Source organism: Cyrtonyx montezumae, unplaced genomic scaffold (assembly GCF_038088225.1).
Source record: "Cyrtonyx montezumae isolate F1298 unplaced genomic scaffold, pur_monq_1.0 scaffold_27, whole genome shotgun sequence".
In the NCBI taxonomy this organism is placed as follows: Eukaryota; Metazoa; Chordata; class Aves; order Galliformes; family Odontophoridae; genus Cyrtonyx; species Cyrtonyx montezumae.
In genome coordinates this window covers 687,203-708,053 of record NW_027072014.1, presented here as the reverse complement: position 1 = coordinate 708,053, position 20,851 = coordinate 687,203, and the positions used below count along the sequence as shown (strand labels likewise).

Sequence of the window (20,851 nt, the reverse complement as noted above, 5' to 3'; positions counted from 1 at the left end):
CAAATCCGTTAGTTGGGTACTGCTGTGGTGTCTTAGAGATCTGCTGGCTTCTTCACTGTGTCAGAGGGGGCCCAGACCTTAACATAGGTTGCAGTGCTGCCAATTGAGTTAGCTGTTAGAGGTCTGCTGAAGTGTTTGTGTCTAGTTAGAAGCTAGTTCATGAATAATACATTTTTTCAGGAACAAAGCAAAATATTTTTCTTTTCAAACACAGTATGAGTCACTTCTACTATATATTTAACAAGCCTTTCTCAGTACAAACAATGAAAAACATGTTGAGATTTGTTCAGTTATTAAAAGAGGAAGAGGTATGAATGTTTTTTTCTGAAAAAATAGTAGAAGCAGTGTAATGAGATACGTGTAAGAGTTGAAAAAATAGAATGCATAGCTTTTCAGATTCTACTTCTATTCAAATTGTGAGTTCTTAAATTGACTTCTGTAGCACTAGCATGTAGGAGCATTTATTGACAGTAGTCTGGTCTCTCATTTGAAATGTAGTCTGTAAGCAGGTACAGCTTCAGTACTGAAGGCTAAATTGCTTTGATATTACTCAACAATTAATGTACCTTATTAAAAAAATAAAATAAAAAAACCTGATAATCTCTAAAGAAGTGAGATGTATTATAGCAAAAGCCATGAATGGCAAGAAAGCTGTGACCTTCTCTCTTTCCATTTTATTTGTGGTGGAGAGTTGTAGGAGAGATCCCATCCAGTCATGTGGATAGGGTGTTGATAAAGGAGGCAGACAAAGGAAAAGCTCCACAGTGGAATGTATTGAAGATGGGACAGAACAAAACAGACAATCCTCAGACATTAGGATGCTTAAAAGAACCCTTCACGGTAGAGTTTCTTAACTGTAAATCTGTCTGGTTTCACCAGGAAGAAGGGATGTGCACATGTTAAGTTGTGTTATTTCATAAGTTTACTCTGAGGAAATATGCCTGCTCCTTGTTGTTACTCATAAAGGATTAAAGCTGGAAGGAAACAAGACTGTGTTAGCTACAGATCTCATCTTGTGACAGTGTGGCACATTGTCCTGTTGCCTGAGAAATGACAGAAGGGGGACACAGTTGGTGAGGATACACTGGGTAAGCTGAAGGTGGTGCCTGCAAAGTTCTTCTGTTGCAATATCCAAATGAAGCTTCATGCTTAGTATTTTTCTGAGTGGGTTTCCTCAACCAAAACTATTCTTTGGGTCTTTAGCTCTAAGATGCTGTGAGGAATCATGCTTTGGAAGAATGTCAGATAAGCAAAGAGATATGGGGATTCCAGAAACTGGAACATACAATAAATGTCAGGTGCCAAGTGAGGTCATAACTGCAAAAAACATATTAAATGATTAGAGTTATATCAGAATGAGAGATCATTGTTATGTCCAGTTTTTCTCCAACATTATAGTAGCATGCATTTATATATATAGATAGATATATATAGATAATTTATTTCTTATATATTCAAAAACTACAGTGACCAGGGATTTAGCAGAAGTGAAAAGTTTATTTCCAGGATGTTTGCTTCATTTCCAAGAAGCTGCATTTAACTCTGAAGAAAATCTAATTCTCATTAGAACCTATACCAAGTGTAGAAATTGGTATTTTGGAGTTCCTCAGTGGAAGATACTTGCCTAAGCATTAATATTGTTTAGAAAGTTTTTTTGCTGATCAGTAAAAGAATAACAAAAACCAGAACAGTCCATTTTCTGATATGTAAAAACACTCTGTGTTTACTTCTGTACATAAAAACTCCTTTCTCATGGTATCAGTCCTTCCACTACATTAACTAGATTTCTGCTGTTTTGACAATATAACCTAATAACATTCTTACTATGGCAAAAAATGTTATCATCATTAGGAAGGATTCTTGTATAGTGATGACAGTAGCTATATAGATACACCTGAGCAAAGCTGCTGAGTCCTGAGTCCTGTTGTAGTCCTCTGTTTGCACAAACTTATAATAGAATCGTTACTGAAGATCAGGATTTAAAGCCATGAGAAACATGGAAGAAAAATAAATATTTTTAGTTTCATTTTTTAATTCAGCGTATAAGGTTGCTATCTTCTAGAAATAACACTAATGCTGAATATGTCAAGTAGATTTCAGTATGTCACTAAGCAGAAGGAATTCCTGAAAGTGCCTTCTTGTCTTTCTCCATGTCCAGTGAGCATAATGGTGTGGAGTAAAAAGACATGTCAACATGTCTTTTACAAATGTTCTCTTGTTGAAAGAGAGTGAGACATTGTCGTGATTCAGGATTCTTTGAATCAGAATTTAAAGATGGAAAGTGAAAATTCTTTCCACTTTTTAATTGAGTTATATTCTTCATTCTGAACAGTGTAATGAGGCCAGAGTTTGGTCTTGTAAGATTAATTATTTGCAGTTAGGAAAGCTGCATTCTCAGTATCATTTGATATGCTCAAAAATATGAATGGCCTGTATTTTATAAGGAAAACTACAATGGCCACGAAAAGAAAATACATAATTTCAGCTTCTGCTTTTTCTGGCATGAAATAAGAAACATCTGCAGGACTCATTAGCTCATAGCTGAACAATACATTAGCCTAAGTCAGCAATAAACATAAGCAATAGATTAACTTTGTCCTCACTGATGGTGTCATTGAGATCAGTCTTAGTTATATTGAAACAACAGACCCTGACCAATGTAGCATAAACGAAGTAATTAAACATGTCAGTCAGAATGCAAATTATGGATATTTCCAAAACGTCAGTATGTTCATCACTTGTCCTCTCAGAGTAGAAGAAGGGACCTGAGTATTTAAAAAAAATCAGTAATGCAGTATTAAATAATATTGTTTCAAGTACTCCAACTGAATATATGAATATCCAAACACCGTGAAATAAAGTTTCCTAAAATAAGGAATGTGAACAATAAATTGGCAGGCTGTGACTCTTGAAACAGTTTGGAATTGAAATGTTTTAAGCATTTATTTAATATGATTTTCATTTAAATGTGGAAATAATTAAATTACACCTCCTCTGGCTCTGCTGAAGTCAAAGCAGTAGCAATAGTTACAAAAGAAGATCCAAACATTTTTGGGGAAAATAAATCCTATAATTACATTAATCTAGTTAATCACAATTGTGTTATACAGCATATTTTTTGTATATAATTTTGCTTGCCACTACATTTAATTTCATACTCAGTAACAAACAGTACTGCATCTATTTGTCTCATGAGCACTGATTGTTCAAAAGTGATCCATAGTAGCACCACTGTTCTCCTTGATTTGGCAGTCCTAAATGACAGCCCTGTCTGCTGCCTAGCATTTGCCTTTGTTTGCAAATGTCCACATCAGTTCTGCAGAGCTGACTGTCCCGTGAGATATGTGAATTTACTTAATGGTTTTGTCCTGCCTAAGAAGAAAGCCACGTTTTCTGCAGTGAATTCACTTAGCTTGGAGGAGCAGTTCTCCCCAGAACATAAGAAGCCTACTCTGTATATTGTATATCTGAAGAGCAGGGATCTGGGGGGTGACTTAAACAGTGTAGTTTATCTGTACCTTTATACATGTTAACTGCTGTATCTGGATAAGAAAGGGCCAATTTAGCTTTATAAACACAGATTTGTTTTTATGTCATTACCCAGCATGTGGTACGTGAAACACAGTGGCAGCAATCTGTCTGGTGAGAATAGGAGCAGAAATGAGAATGTGATTAATAGAAAACAAGAGAGCAGTGCAGTGAAACATAATGGCAATGGCCTACCTGGTGAGAACAAAGTGATGAAAAGACCATGATTAAAAAGAGCAAAAACAGCCTGGCAAAACAGCACAAGAGAAGGGGAGGGAACTGATTCCAACAGTTCAAGTGAAACCAGGAGACATTATTAAGTCTTGCTGATTAGTAAGTGGCACGTATAATTTGTAGAAGTATGTACTTTGTAGGACTATATAATTAGAATCTTCTCAGTACCAGATTTGTTTTTTGTATCTAAAAGCTTATACACAGTGATCAGGTCCTTTTCTATTTTGTGTTTCCATCACCTGAGTAACAGAAATCCTTAACCCTGATTTCTGGTTAATTCTAGTGCTTCTAGATCTGGTAATATTTCTGAGGTGTTCATTTACTCTTTCTTTTGTAATTTCATATCTTTGCTGAAATTTAGATACAGAAACTGGTAACTTAATCCAGATCAGTTTTAACAGTGTTATGAAAAGAAACAAATTAATGTTTGGTATTGCTCCACATCCAGGAATCTCATTTGCTGTAATAATTTCCCCTAATATTAAAAAGAAATGAGTGAGATTACAGAAAAGGAACTGTTATACAAGCAGCAAAAGTCTTTCTTAGATCTTTGGGTAAATACAGATTGCTGATGAGAAAGACATGGAGCAGGAATGAATACTGATTTGGAATTCAGTCATACAACATAATGTTTTAACATGAAGTCCACTTGATGCTGCAAACTGTACATAGGATTGTGCAGTGAAAGATGAGCAGTTACTTGTGTGAAAGGAGGAGAATGCATGTGCCTATGTGCACGGGAACAAAGCACACGGCTGATTCATTGTGATGGGCACCCAGAGAGAAGCTGAATGTAGAAATAGAACTTCCTATTTTTTCAGTAGTAATACATAAAGGATGAGTGATACGTAACCTTATAATATTTGAAATTATAGAATCATTTAGGTTGGAAAAGATCCTTAAGATCAAGTCCAACCATCAACTTGTCACTAAATTATGTCCCTTAGCTCCACATCCACACGTCTCTTAAATAGCTCCAGGAATGGCTACTCTACCACCTCCCCGGGCAGCACACTCCAATGCCTAATGATCTTTTCTGTGAAGAAGTTCATCCTGATACGCAGTCTAAACCTTCCTTGCTGCAACCTGAGGGCATTTCCTTGTGTTCTTTCCCACCTGTCACCTGAGAAATGAGACTGACACATTACTTGTTTGCAAACTCCTTTCAGATAGTTGAAGAGAGGGCTGAGATTCTCATTAGATTCTTCCAAATTCAACAGCCCCAATTCCATTTGCTGTTCATCATTTGTCTTGTTTTCTAATGCTTTCACCACCTTTGTTGCTTTTATTTGCACATGTTCAAACAACTCAGAATTCTCGTGGTGACTGGATTCCACTGGATTAAACTCCATTCCCAGCAATCCTTTGAGCCGAGCCAACCAACCAGATTTTTACCCATTGGACAGCACATCTGTCCAATCCACGAGCTTCTTCAAGAGAACTCAATGTTAAGCAGTGTGGGGTGCCATGTGTAAACAACAACCACAGACTTTCCTTCATCCACTAGGCAGATCGTCTTATCATAGAAGGAGATTGGGTTTAAACAGAAATACATGGGAACTGGCAAGTAGCTTAGTGTCAGGGATGAAACAAGGGATATGCTTTTACTCTAACTGCAGCAGTGAAAGAATAATAATGTTGGTAATTACTAAATCTTCTAGCATGTCTCAAAAACAGTGAACAAATAATGAGTTCTAGATTGTTCCAGACCATCTTTAACATATTTTTGGAAGGTGGGTCCTTGGTTATCATAATGACAGGCACAGCTGATGTTATGACAGTGGCATTCTTACTGAAAAGATAAAAGAAAAAGTAGCCTCTGGTAATGGCACAAGGTGGTGACAACCTGTATGTATAATTTCATTGTAAAACAGCAGCAGGCAGCAAGCTTATTCTTGCAGTAGCCAAGGCAGACCATGGGGAATGTGCGATCTGAGAGACTTACAAGCACCTTATTCAATCTCTTGTTTGTTGTAGGAGAGCTGGAAGAGCTTTGGTAATCACACAGCCTAGAAATTTGGTGTCATTTGCAAAATAGGGTGGAAACAAATACCCAAGCTACTGTAGTGATGCAAACAATTTGTGAAAATAAGTCATGGATAATAATAATTGAAGATATACACAGAATACAGAAAAGAAGAAACATGGAAGTTCATACTGAGTTAAAAAAAAAACAAACACTAATTTATTTGCAGGATTTTCATTTGGATATTTCTAGAAAAGGAATTTGTACTTCCAAATTAAAAAAAGTATAACAGTATTCATGTCACTAAGGTAGTGCAGAACAAACAGTTCAGAAAACAGATAAGTAACCCTTTAAAAACTTAAAGGTGACTAAGAAGGAAAGATAAAAGGACTTGTGGAAGATGAAAGACAGAGGGCATGGAAAGAAATCGTTATATTTCTTTTCAATTTACCAGTATTTTTCTAAATAGTAACAATTCACTGTTAACTTCTTTCTTCCTTAATGTTATTGAGAAACAACAGGTACCATTCATTAGTTTGCATAATGCTTCTAAATTTAGAGATTTTTTTTGTCAAGTGGTCACTTTTGCAGTTGTAAGGAAAAAAAAGGAAAAAAAAAAAGCTCGTTAGATTGGATTATCTCCTGCCCTGAATATAAAAGATGCTTCTGTTATTAAAAAAGAAAAGGGAAGGGAAGGGAAGGGAAGGGAAGGGAAGGGAAGGGAAGGGAAGGGAAGGGAAGGGAAGGGAAGGGAAGGGAAGGGAAGGGAAGGGAAGGGAAGGGAAGGGAAGGGAAGGGAAGGGAAGGGAAGGGAAGGAAAGGGAAGGGAAGGGAAGGGAAGGGAAGGGAAGGGAAGGGAAGGGAAGGGAAGGGAAGGGAAGGGAAGGGAAGGGAAGGGAAGGGAAGGGAAGGGAAGGGAAGGGAAGGGAAGGGAAGGGAAGGGAAGGGAAGGGAAGGGAAGGGAAGGGAAGGGAAGGGAAGGGAAGGGAAGGGAAGGGAAGGGAAGGGAAGGGAGAAAAAAAAGAGAAAAGAGAAAAAAGAAAAAAAGAACTACTTTATCCTGTGGCATGACTGATCTTCTTGCAAACACCTTCAGCTACTGGCAATCCCCAAACTTTGGGGGTTGTGGATGGCGTGAAGGCTGAAGGTTTTTGCAGTATAACATGCTTTGGAAAACAGCTAGAGTTTCATTATGTTTCTCATTCACTGAGGTATGCTTTTGTCATTGCAAAATTGGAAGGAGATTTTACATGATCGCTTTCTGCTGGGAAACCTTGACTTAATTACACAGAAATTATCCTTCTGCCATTAGATTGGATTTTGCATTGCATAGTCTAAACTCTGGTGGTTTTGGTGGGGTTTATATCTGTATTATATAGATCTGAATTGGCCCGTAGTGAGTGAGAGGCCATTTAAATATTTCTCAAGCTGGAAGACAGTAGAGTTGTAGCACAGGCAGCAGAAGGTAATATAAACTTGTGTTTGATTGATTTATTCCAGGTCACCAGGAGACAATAAATTCATTCAGTCACTTTTACATTTATAAAGTGGATTTCATGTGAAGACCTTTGTGTGGTACAAAGAATCAATAAGATGATATGTAAGAGAAGGAAATTCGGTCAAATATTGGCTGTTTTGCTTTAAGCATTGACTATAGATAACAATCAGACATTTTGCTCTGTCAGCATACAGTAGGAGGGCATGTGTATATCCATATGCATATGTGTCTGTGTCTATCTTATTTAAATATATATAGGGCATACTATTTTGTCCTTTTTATGCAGAGTCATGGCTAAAATTTGCTAGTTTAAGGCATGAAAAATTTATGAGGTGGAAGAATTTGCTCACCTGATGAATATTTCATCACTACATTTTTTATTTCTATTTTTTGAATATCTCTTGTATTTAGTCATAATAATCTTTGATGCAGAAACTCCTTGCAGTATGCTGTAGATAATAATTAAGAGAGACTTTAAAATACATGGTTTAATTTAAATTAAATTTAGTACTCTAATGAATTCTCTCAAGGGAATTATTTTCTGTTCAATTAAGTCATCCGAAGATTTCCAGTGAGAAGATTTTGGAGGATAAAAAAATAACTCAGTTTGACAAAATATTTTCTGATTACTTTTTATCTGCTACTTAAGTCAGTGGAGTTATTTAAAATTACTTTGATATTAGATACTGGTTGTAGATATTCTTTTGTATTTATGTTAATGATGTTGTAATAAAGTTAAGCAATTGAAAATGCAGTGAAACTATATCTGCAATGGAGGCATTTTGCTTGTCCGTCTTTCAACTTGAACTTTCTTACATGCATGTAAACTGGAAAATGCTATGGGTTCTGTGCAAATTATTCATGAATGTAAGTTAACTTCAGAAGGAATTTCTGACTTTAAAAACCAGCAAGTATATCTGTGACCTAAAAACCAGTAGAAACAAAGTTGAACCTAAAAACCTGAGAAAATATTCATGAAAAGTTATTAATGAAGTTCATTTTCATTTTTCTGAGTCAATGAGTATTACTGTATAACTTAAAAGTTTAATTCATTGTCTTTTAAATGAAATTTCTTTTTTCCCTTTGCCCCTTAAAAGGGCTGAAAATGAGATTTTACTAAAAGCATGAGATTTTAAACTGACCAACCTCAAAATATAAACAGTTTTTCATGTATATTGTTAATTTTCCAATTGAGCGAGTGGAGAACAAACAACAGTAGATTGTTCTTTAGTTTCTGTCCTGAAGAAAGCTATTCATGTTAGGGAAGACAAATGACTAATTTCTTTCTCCATTGTGCACTTCTACATGGAATAAAAATCAACTGCATTCCAGACAAGGCTATCTCAGTAGTTCCTCAAAGTTAAAAATGCAAGTATCACCAGAAACATATAATTAAGTCATTTAAATGAACATTTAAAACATTTAAAGGAACATTAGAGATGAGGACTGTGGCAGAATATGGAGCAGAAGGGATTTTTCCATCACTGTTTTTGTAATTAGTCTTTTAAATGTAATGTAATTTAAATTCCAACAACAATAATATGGTGTTCAACATGTCATAAAATACATGTTTGATAGCAATGTGAAATAATGTGGAGATTGAAAGGGAGGAAGTACTTACAGAGAAAAAAGTTGAGTATCTATGAAAATACAGTTTCTTCCTCTGCTGTTGCACAGCCCTTCTGCTAACTGCACTTCAAATACACTGTGATTCATAGAATCACAGAATTATGAGGTTTGAAGGAAATTCTGTATCCATCTGCCCCATCCCCTACTCCAGAAGGGCCACCCAGAGCAGGGTGCAGAGGCCTGCCTCCAGGAGGTTTTTGAAGATCTCAAGGAAAAAACAGGCACTCTTGTCCATTAGGAAGAATGCAGAAATTTTCTTAAATGTCCCATGTCTAGAATCCAGAATGCTGAGAACTTCTAAGAGCCCAAATAAACGATAATAGAGGATAAGAGATAAAATTATTGGTCTAGTAGTCAGTGGCTGAGAGCACCATACAGCTTCATCTGCACACTTTGCTCTTCTTTATGTTCAGAAGCAAAGACTGAAATACCAATTTGCATTATTCTGATCTGATCAAGTAAAACACATTTTGCAGCATCTCAAGTGCTGAATTATTCATGCTGTTGGAATAATTATCTTTTTTTTTTTGTGTGTGTGATGGGCTGCAATGGCAGTCATTCTCTTGTTCTAGGGCTTCAGTGATATGTACTGTGAGTATATATATGTGCAAAGTGAGTATATAGAGGTGGTGTTCTGCTCCACCAAGCATCAGTTCAAACTTGGTAAAACAAGGAGAGGTTTTGCTGTTTGTTTAAAACATGGAAAGAGGGAAAACCAAAAGGGACAGATTTTTAACGTGTTTCACCAGAGCAGAACCACTCTTATTTCTTACAGAAGAAGGTGCTGTTTGGGATTGTGTTTGAGTTGCAGCCATGGGAGAGGTGCCGTGTTCTCTGAAAACCTTGCTTTCTGATAGGAAGTGCATGGAAAAATAATAAATCTACTCGAAAGAACACAAGCAAAAATAGAGCTGAGGTGGGCTTCAGAAAGTCTGCATACTCACAATGAAAAAAAGTCTTGAAAAACACAGCTCAAAATCAGTAGGCTTAACTCCTACACTAATGAAAATTGAAAGGCGTGTAAAAGTGCTGAGGTGCCGACTGACAGCTGCTGTGAAAATGCTTCCTACTGGAGTAAAGTCAGAGAAACTGATAAACTTTTGACTTCTGGTTGTTCTATTCATTTAAGATAAAAGAAAAATCCATGTAATTGTCTTCATCTATTTGTGTGGAAAAGATGTCTTGAGAAGTCTTTTTTTTTTTTTTCCTGAAACATTAAGACTAGTAATTACGTAGTTTAAATATGTAGATACAAATTAAGAGAAATGCATAATTGCTTAACAGAATAATGAAACTTTTTATGAAATGAAATTTTTATATTTCATATCACTGTGTTCTCTCTTGACCTGTCCCACAATGTATATCTAAGCCATTTTACTGCCAGCAACAGAGAAAAAACAGTAGTTTTTATTCTTATGTTTAAACATGTTTATCCTCTGCCATTTCTGCTAGTTGAAATGCAGTTGTCAGCAAAGAGCATCTTGTGCTTAGTAAAACCAATTTAGAAAACAAGAACTTGTTAGAACTACTCCCAGATTAAGGATAATTTCCTACCTATATTTCAAGGCAGAACAATTTGTTTGAAGATATTCAGGTTCAGTTTGGTATCAGATTTTAGATAATTTTAGATTAACTGATACTTTTGTGGGTCAGTCACTACTTTTAGCACAGGCATAAGGTGATAACTTCTTTGAAATCTAGAGGGCTGTGTTTTATTAAAGCTGGACAATATTAACATTCTACATCCTAATAATCACACCCTCATCAAGGTTTGAAGATGATGCAAAAGCTATGGGAGGAGATGTCATCTCCAGAGAGACCTTGACCAGCTGGAGATGTATTTATGAAGTTCAGTGAGGACAAGGACATTATGCTGCACCTGCTCAGGGCAATCCCAAGCACTAATACAATGGCAGTGAGTGGATTGAGTGCAGTCCTGAGAAGGACTTCAGGCCTCTGGTGAACAGAAAGTTTGACATGAACCAGCAGTATGCATTTGCTCACATCATTTGTGAGAAAAACTTGCAGCCCTTCCTTGCACAGAGAGAACACCAGTAGTTTCTGAGTTTGCAGTAAAGTGTTATGAAAAGCAGGCCAAACTGTCCTCTTAGATCATTGCTGTTTGCTCATATTGAGTCCCAAGAGATTTTGCAACCCATAATGCAAAGGAATGGTAAATCTAGTGTGCTACCCTGGTACCTTTGCTTTTGAGCTTTTAGTATGATGGTTGTTTTTTTTCTTTTCCTTTATTCTTTTATTTCTTAGAAGGAGAATACCTATAATATAGGAACCACTATCACCACCCTCATTACATTTTAAATTATAATTTTCAAAAATTATTCAATCACATAAAAGTTGTGCATCAGACTCCCCTTTGAACACACAAAACAGTTGAGTGAAAAGCTTGAACTGAGTGCCTGAAAACTGAAAACATGAAATTGTTTGGTTTGGAAAGTAAAGATTTCCATGTGTAATTATAGAGTCATCATCCAAAGGGTTTTGCTTTCAGAAGTGTAACATTTGCCAAGAGGTAGGTGCTTAACCATAACTATATTTTATATCCTTTTTAGAAATTAATAAATATCATTAAAATCAAGAGGTTGATTTATGATCATAGTGAACTATTTGAGTACCCATGATCTTGTACATAAAAGCACCAGGATATTTTCTAAATACTTCATTTGCTTTTTTGAAACATGCACATCTTCTTGAAATAGTGCATATGGCAAACTGTGTTCGTGTGTGTATGTAAAATTGTGTGTGATATTTCATGCCATGACAGTCTACTACTGGTTTCAGAATTACAGCTTTAAGTACTGTTGTGCCTTTGGCAGTATTTGAAACCTCGGCAGGAGCTGCAACTGATTAAGAACTGACTGTTTTAAAAACAAATCTTTTTACTCTGCTTTCCTTGAGCAGAGCATTCTGCCAGATATTAGGCTGTGCATTTGCCAGTGGGCTCTGAGTTGACTTTGTTGGTCCACTAAGTTGTAAATGCAAGGACAGGAAGTACAAAAATCATTGTCTAACACTGTCTTACAAAAAATAAAAAAATCATCCTGCTAGTTAAGTCTTTTTAAATTTTTATTTTGGTTTTAAACAAAAGCACCTCTCATAATATTTCTAGCTCTGTTATTTTGAAGAAGTTAATATTCTATACATTGATAATTCCTTAAATTTACTTAAGATACTTTTTTTGTTAGACATGTATTTCTTGAAAAAAAAAACAAAAACAGTTTTTTTTTAGATTTTGAGTTCTTAGCAGATGTAAAACTATGAAGAGTGAAGGTTTACTGTGTTAAATGGCAGAGGCATTTCTAAGGTTTCTTAATGAATTTGCTTTGATTAACATCCATTTTCTAGTCATAGTTTAGTCAGTTTATAGTGGCTGATCACTTTTATGCACTAGTGAGTTTCCTCACTTTTTTTTAGAACAGCTGCAAGCACAGCTTATCCAACTGGATGCAGAAGGAGGAACTGCCATTCCCAAGGGCCTGTGAATGCCAGAGGATGTACTGTCATTCCAGTGCTACATTTACGAGTCAGAAAAAGAACATACAATAAAAGAACAAACCCAGCCTCACTGTAAAACTGTGACATGAAACCTCTTACTCACACTAACAGATGTATCTTTGACTGCTGTAAATGGTGTGTTTTCCAGATCTTTTGCCAACCATATTTTAAACCAGAATGTACAACTGCGTCTCATATTTAGCAGAGAAAGAGAAGAAAGGTGTCCTACTTCTAAACTAAAAGAGGACGCAAATCAGTCTGATATTGGTATGATAATGAATGCTGCACTTCACTGATAATGCTCAGTATAGCTAAGATAGCAATAACATCCCCAACTATTACATCATTAGTTGAGATTTCTGAATGACATGTAAAAGAAAGAGGAGCAAAAGCAGGTAGGGAATCATGGTATCAGAATGGTTTGGATTGGAAAAGACCTTTAGGATCATCTAGTACCAACCCCCTGCTATTGGTAGGGACACCTCCCTCTGGACAAGGCTGCTCAAAGCTCCATGCAGCCTGGCCTTGAATGCCTCCAGGGAGGGGGGATCCACAACCACTCTGGGCAACCTGTTCCAATGTCTCACCACCCTCACAGTGAAGAGTTTCTTCCTAATATTTAGCCTAAACCTCCTCTCTTCCAGTTTAAAACCTTTTTCCCTTGTCCTGTCTCTACATGCCCTAATATAAAGTTGCTCCCCAGCTTTCCTGTAAGCCCCCCTTCAAGTAGAACCACCAAAGCTTAAAAATTGGCCTTACCAATTACCTGATCCAGCTGCGGTGCAGCATCATCGCATGCAAGCTTTGTATGCTTCTTGTCACTATTAAACATTGCTTTCAGCTGCAGGAGGCTCACTAATTTTTGTTTCAAGCAGTGCTATGAATGGATGTAAATGGAGACAGGTAAATCTATCTTGAAAAAGTCCTGTTTTCCTTAGAGTTTTCTCCTGCAGTTTAGTAAATTGGGATCACAGTGTAGATATTTTAGGAGTTGCAGATAATAACTTCTGGGTAGCTGTAGAGTGGCAGTACCATTGCTCTTTGGAATGTGGAGTTCTTGCTTCTCTGGAAGCAGAGAGAGGTGCTGGGCTTTGCTCCAGGGAACTGATGGCAGGATGGGAATGGCACAGAGTTGCCAGGGAACAGTCAGACTGGGAACTGGGAAACATTTCTATACCCTGAGGGTGGTCAGCCTTTGGAACAGACTTAGATGGTGAATTCCCCATGCTTCGCAGTGTTCAAGAAGCATTGGGATAATGCCCTCATAGCATGCTTCACCCTTTTTCTATTCCATATATATTTGTATCCTATCCCATCTCACCCCGTCCCACATAATCCTATATTACTTACTGCAGTGGCTTGCAGCTTAGTTGTTTGGGTGTGCCATTTGTACATTAAACCTGACTGGGAGGTAAAGAGAGACTGTGGTTGGGTGCAGTAGAGACTTCAGTGGAAACACACTGTGTTCCAGCTGTCCTCTTAACAATGGGCTACCGCTTCAATTATAGCAGTACTGCCCGAAATACTGCTGTGAGATGAAGAAAATTGAGCAGCTTATGGACAAGTGAGCTGAAGTTTGAGAACTAGGAAATGTGTGAAGAGACAGATTCATATGTGTACAGTTTTAATGAAACATCTGTATTATTAAAATCACAGTCTTAATGTCTGATTCTGAGTTTATGAGAAGTCAGTCAGATGCATTAGAATGCAGTGCCTTGGATACCAGAGATTTAATGCTGAGTGGATTATTGTTTAATTTTGAAGTTTCAATCAGAAAATGTTATTTACTCATGGATTCTGCAGTTCAGAGGTGGTTTATTTGTACCATTTCATAGAGCTCTTGCGTAGCTTTTTCCATACAGATACTGTCAGTTATCTAAATTCATTGCTTTATATATCATTCATATATTTTACATATTAAGGGTTAGCATACTTCACATTAGACAAGCTTTAATATAAACAGAAAACTAATGTATAACCTAATATAGTACACTGTTATACTGATTCTGCCTCCTTCAACATTCCTGTACTTAAGGTAAAGACTTTCTAGCATTGTCAAACTTTCTACCATTGTATGAGAAATAATCTGAAATTTGACATAGTTATTCAGCTACTACCTAAACAGTCTCTTCAGTCAACTATATGTTGGATTGTATTTATCCTTACATAAGCTTTCCAGTTCTCCCCGTGTACTGTTTTCCTTCCCCACTGGTATCATTATTCACCACTGAGGAAAACAGGACTGAGGTTTCTCAAATGTGCGTGGGATTTCTCCAAGGTAAAAGCTAATATTAATGCTGCCTTATGTCCTATTACATTTTATCTTCAATACATTAAAAGGAGAACAAAAACGTTATTGAAAACACTTTCAATCTGCAGAGTACTTTATCATAGGGTCATGCACTGCCATTTTCATCACTATAGCAGCTGCTGGGGAAAGTGTTTGTCAAATATCCAGCTTCTCTATGCTAAGGGGGACTAAACTTTTTTGACTGTGATTCTGTGCCCAGCACATTGAGTCACCAGCAGGCTAGCAAAGCGATTCCAGCTGACTTTATAAGCCACACCTCTGAAATAAGTAAAGAAAGTAAATTATGAATAATTACTATGGAGCTGACTCACTGCATAAATAGTGAATTCAAAATAACTTCGAGTTTTCAATCACTGCAGATGGAAGAAAAAATGGCATTGTGAAGGAAATCTTTGGCATGGTAATTTAGTGCATTTACTTAACTGTCAGAAAGCAGAGTGCTGACATTGCATCTGACATAGTATGATAATGCAAAAGTAGTTTATTATTTGAGTATTCAATAGCTTATTGAAAGCTTTTTTTTTTCATGTAGTTTATCAAACTGTGTGGTGTGAAAGAAGTCCTGCCACATACAGCAGTTAATTTGATTAAAAAGGAAGTCTGTATGAAGTGCTATCAAATTTGAATCTATATTTTCACATGTATTTTTTTACTATGCATCTTTTTTTTTTTTTTTCCTGTCCTGGATTAAGAAATACATTACTAACAACTAGAACTAGGTCTTCTAACTTTAACAGAAGTACTCCTGTTGTGATGCAGCTTGGCATTCCATTAGAGTGCACTGATTAATTTTCATCACTGACACCTGTTTAGTCAGACAGGAGAGTAGTGGGTTTAAATGTATTAGTCAATGATAATATATATTGAATAGTTCTAGTCTCACTAAAGGATAAAGCATTCTTTCCTAAGTAGGCAAAAAAAAATGTAAAATGCATACGATCTTAATTTGGGCATAAGATTTTAAAGACTTTCATTGTCCTGTACTGTATTTCTAGAAAAATACTGAAACAGCCAAGGATTAGTTGTTATGTTTCATTGTAAGAACAAAGAAACATAACAACTAATCTTTGGCTGTTTCAGCTCCGATGGAAAAGAAATGAACATAGTCTATTCCTGAAAGACCCTAAGCCAGCAGTAAGATAGTAAAAAATAATTCAGCAAGAGAAGAAGTAACATCATCTAGCTGTCGTGGCTGAATATTATTTCAGCTGAGACTCAGTTATCCTATTTTATTTAGATTTGTGCCTAAGTGCAGAGTGATCCCATTGAAACAATCACCTGAGTCATAACAGAATCTTGTTTGAATTTGTATTACTAGTGTTCATTCCAGTAATTAATTCTACAACTAATACTCAAACAGCATTCTGAAAAACAGTTGTTACTGGACTGGATATTATTAGTATAATCAAACGCCTTTTTTTTAACCATTTAACCACTGATGTTTTTTCAGTATTTGTTTACTTAAGTATTAATCCCACTTGCAAATCATAGAAATTTTTGACATATGCAGAATTTAATATCTGAGGTTTTGTCATGTGTTCAGTTTGGCTAGTCTTCTATGCTACTGATAACCTGAGAAGTATTAGCGTATTTTATTGATTTAGTTTGTAATTCATTTATTTAGTACTATTTACTGATCTTTGAGAAAATGTTTGAAATCTTCATCTGTGCCACATGCAAACTCTGAGTCCATTCATCAGCGTGCCAGAGCATCTTCCATGGTTGCAGGAGCATTGTCCTCACAGTCTGCCAGCAAATGAGTAAGCTGGCAGAAAAGAAGGTTTCTGTGGAGTGTTTGTGTGGAACTGATTCTGTAAGAAATCAAACAGAAGCAGCTTATATTTGAATTGATGATAGAATAGACTCTTTAAAAGAGAAAAAATATGATAGGGTAGATCTGTTTAGTATCTTAAGAGGTTCTCTATATCACGTTTATGGGGAGTCTTCTCAGACTTCATGGTGCTTTTAAAGTCTGCAGGTAAGAAATGTTTGACTGTTGCTTTTTCTCTGTCACTGAAAACTTCTCAAGACTGTGAGAAGACCGTTTTTATGATGCACGTGTATATAAAACATAGTAACTGCAAGAACAGAAGGAACTAGGTCACTGGTGTACTTTTAAAATATGGTTTTACTGTGAATATGTCTTTCTTTTGAATTTGTGTGTAGTAGACAGTTGATAGGCAAAGGTGCTTTCTGGTGGTAGCTTAAGGCAATGTGATGATTACTTGTCACAAGAAGGGAAAGGTTCTGCAATGAAGATACATGTTATTGCTTTCCTTAGATGATAAACAGATGGATTGAAGAATCAAATAGGCACTCTCATTCTGTAAGGAAAAACAAACAAGCAAAATTAAAAAACTTCTCCCTAACTATGTAACTTCAAGATCGTTAGACCATTACTGGATACACAAGGGTTAGATGATGGAGAGATGGAGAAAAGATGTTTCTGTGCCATCATATAGCAGTCTTTGTTAGCTAGCCATAAGACTAGTCATGGTTGTGATTTAGATGTCTTCACCTCTAGAACTGCACAATTTTTAACATCACACTGAATCTCACTCAAGTTTATCAAACTACATAGACAGTTTTTCATCATATTTTATTGCTTATATACTAAGGAAAGGTAAATAATAAAACAATTAACAGTATTTGGATTTCTTCATCTCTTTTTTTTTTCTCTCTCTCCCACCCTTCCCTTCCTCCCACCAACCTTACCCCACCCCTGCTCTCCCCATTTGCACAGCCTCCATTGAAGAGGAACCGACTTCAGCAGGTATGCATATTTTATCATTAGACCTACATCATGGTGATCATTATTTGAGAGCTACCATGTATATATATATAAACCAGCCTTATGTTATATGTAACACATGCTTATTATCTATATTAGCATGATTTTCTGTTATATCTCTTTCCTTTTGGCCTTATTTTCCTCAATCCAGAGTCACTGGGATAAAATTTGGTGAATATTTCCACCAATAAATAATAGTCCAAAATCTTTAATGTCACTTCTTCCTTCCTTTGTTATTCTGAGCTGGTGCATGGACCCTAACACAACAGACAAGGTCAGGAGTGATCAGAAGCTCAAAAAGATCAGTGTTTTTGCTAGTTTTTAATTTGCCTTTACACTTGTGAAGCTCGGTGGAGTTTAATGACTGATAGCACTGCTTGGAAACAGGAGTGAAAGCAAGGAAAGGCAGAGGGTGGAAGAGCATAGTGCTCAAAATAAACATGCAGCAAACTGGCCTGGATATGTGGCTCAGTGAACTTTTATTTCCATTGACTGACTGCCAAGTAGCGAGAACAGATTACAACACAGTCATAAAAATTAGTTTAGAAGCACCCCAAGAGATGCAAACACATAGTGCTTGTGCTATTCCAAAGATTAACTATTTCTAATTAAATGGCAATACATTAGCTTGGGAGTATTTAAAGAAAAGAAGACATACCAAAGAAGAATGCTGCTAAACAGATTAACATATTTGAAATGGCATTGGGTTGTATAAACTCAGTGAGCTAAAACATCAAATGAATAGGGAGTCACTTTATAGTGGCTTGTTATAAGAAGTAAAGGTCTCTGGAGGGCCAAAGGCAAAAAGGTAAGAAAAGTGAACAAAGAAAGGAAGATAGCAGTGAAGAATTGAATACTAACTGTTTACCACACTAATCTACAACTTGGGAGCAATATAAGTAATTTGGATATGGTGGAGAATAATAAATGAAAGGACTCAAAACAAAGACAGAAGTAGAATGTGAGAAGAGTAGACTAGTTAAGGATAGTTCTGAACAAAAAAATAAAAAAGGAACTTTCAACATGAAGGTAATGGCAAAATAGCAAATGAAGCATGACTGAGATGAGGAAAACCATGTTGAAACTGAGAGCTTTGGGCTGCATAAGACTTAATTAAATGTATCTGAGAAACCTGTCTTCAAATTTACATGGAAAATATGTTAAAAAAAATAATCAATTTGCATGAAGAAAATATACATGGGGGAAAATATACCTATCCCTTTTTGTTTTAAGTAGTAATGAAAGAGGAGCGCCTTCTGTTCCCCTCATGGAGTTAATTTAAGCATGTATGTTTTGTAGAGAGACATTTGAGGTATACATGAATGCACTGTAGTAATGTCCAAGGACTTGTTTTGTCTGTACATTAATAATCACTCCTATGGTGACCAGTGCTGTACCTCATAAAGACAGAGCTTCCTTCTCTGCATTTTTAACACTACTGTAGGTTTCAGTGACAGCCCGCATCCAAGAGCTGGCCAACGTAATTAGACACATCATCTGAAAATAGATATCAGTAGTTCAGCAGAATCCTACAAGTTATGTGGTCAGATCCTCTGGAGTCTTTGCCATGTTGGGTGACACAAAAGCTTGTCTGCTTTTATATTTATTTAAGTGGTTCATTTCTAAGTGTTAATTTTCTGACTGTTTTGTTTTACTGCACCCTGTATCAGTGCTTTGGTTATTTCTCCACATAATTCTTTGTTCAGCAGAGCTCAATAACTTACAGTGATTGACTTAATATTCCTAAATTTTTTTAATCTTCTTGAATGCACCCATTGTTCATAAAATGTGTTACCTGTTTTTAAAAATATTTTCTTCCAAGTTTTGTCATATATGTTTAAAACTCAAATAATGTGATTAATTGCGGTCAGTAGAATGTGCTGCATTTAGTATTCAGTCATTATTTGTATTACTATAGTTTTCACTGGTTCAGGGTTGTTGTTTTTTTACATCCAAAAAGTGTACCACAATTATTTGTGCAGTAATAGCTATACCAATGTAATGTTCTGTATGAAGAGTCTTAGTAGAAGCACTGGTGACCTTTTCATATCAGTTATGCCATGAGAGAATGCTGTTAGCAGTAAAGGTGCTCATGTGGGAGTTGCACTGTTACAGTAGTGCAGATTGTCTATCCCACACAAGCAAATCAAAAGCTAGAAATACACGAATGAACAGTACCAGTATGCTTTTGTTCTCTGAATTGGACAGATGAACAAATGCCTCTGGCATATATTCTACATGGTAGATTTACAGCGCAAGACAAAACACATATTTATAAACATTTGTGCAAACAAATTTCAGCTTCTTAGAAATTATGTTACAGTGGAGCATGACTAAATACCTGCAGAAATATATTGGCTCAATGTAGTAGAAGCACTTCTTGTTACTTAATCTGGTTGTAGGACATAGATACTTCACATCATTAGACACTTTGTGAATTATTTTTGAAATAATTACTTTCCTTGGAAAAATTGTGATGAATTTGAAGGCTTTTGTAGGATTTGACTAGATTTTTCCAAATGCAGAACTATATATTTTTTTCCTATTCGTATGAAAATTTCCACTTTAAAGGTCTGCCTCTGTGAAAACAGTTCTGATTTCTGCCTTGAGGAACAAGCTTTAGGTCTTAAGCTTTTCTTATAGATATTACCACAGTATAATCCAACTCTACATATGCATGAAACGAGAGTAAATAAAATAGGCTATATACAAGTATAGACAATAATTCTTAAATTCTGTAAGACAGAGAAGATGGTTATCTGCAAAGTTGCAAATACCTTATTTTGAATGATCCTCAGCAAAGCATTTGAGTACATAGTATCTGAGTAGTCCTTTTAACTCTCAGTGAATAGTAGACCTATTGTCTTTGAGAGTATGTGTGTAGGATCACAGGCTTGCCAGATTGGAGCTTAAAGCAGCTGTAGTGAAGGTGCAGCTAAGAAGCGTAACGTGTATTGTGTTAGTGAAATGAACTATCTTGTTCCTGAGGAAGACAAAATCAAAAGCAGTCAGTTGCATTAAGAGGAGGCATATAGTTTTACATGTAGTGATATGGTTTGGAAAATTAAGTTAAACTCATGTTATATTACTTCTTGCAGCTTTCTCAAATAAAAATTTTGTGAGTAAGGTGTTATTGTTCTTTGACTGAATATTATTTAAAAATTCAATAGGCAATTCTGGCTCATCAGATGCTTTTAATTTATAGCTCCTATTGGTTTCATATTAATATATAACCTGACATTACTGTTTTGAACATAAAAGACTCATGTATTCTTATGCAGTTGTTCCAATACAACTTAGTTCTCAGATTGTATTGATTTTTACAAAGTCACACGTTCTGCTTAAAACAGATATTCCTTCCTTGTAGTAGGAAGTCATTTA

General features: G+C 36.0%; 1 protein-coding gene across 1 annotated transcript in view; it reads left to right on the top strand.

The window, feature by feature from the left end:
• Window positions 1–20,851, top strand: part of EDIL3 (EGF like repeats and discoidin domains 3) — a 261,366-nt gene that overhangs the window by 89,284 nt on the left and 151,231 nt on the right. The window contains exon 3 of the mRNA XM_065740528.1: window positions 17,423–17,452. Within this exon, the coding sequence (XP_065596600.1) occupies window positions 17,423–17,452 (30 nt within the window). The remainder of the gene's footprint in view (window positions 1–17,422; window positions 17,453–20,851) is intronic.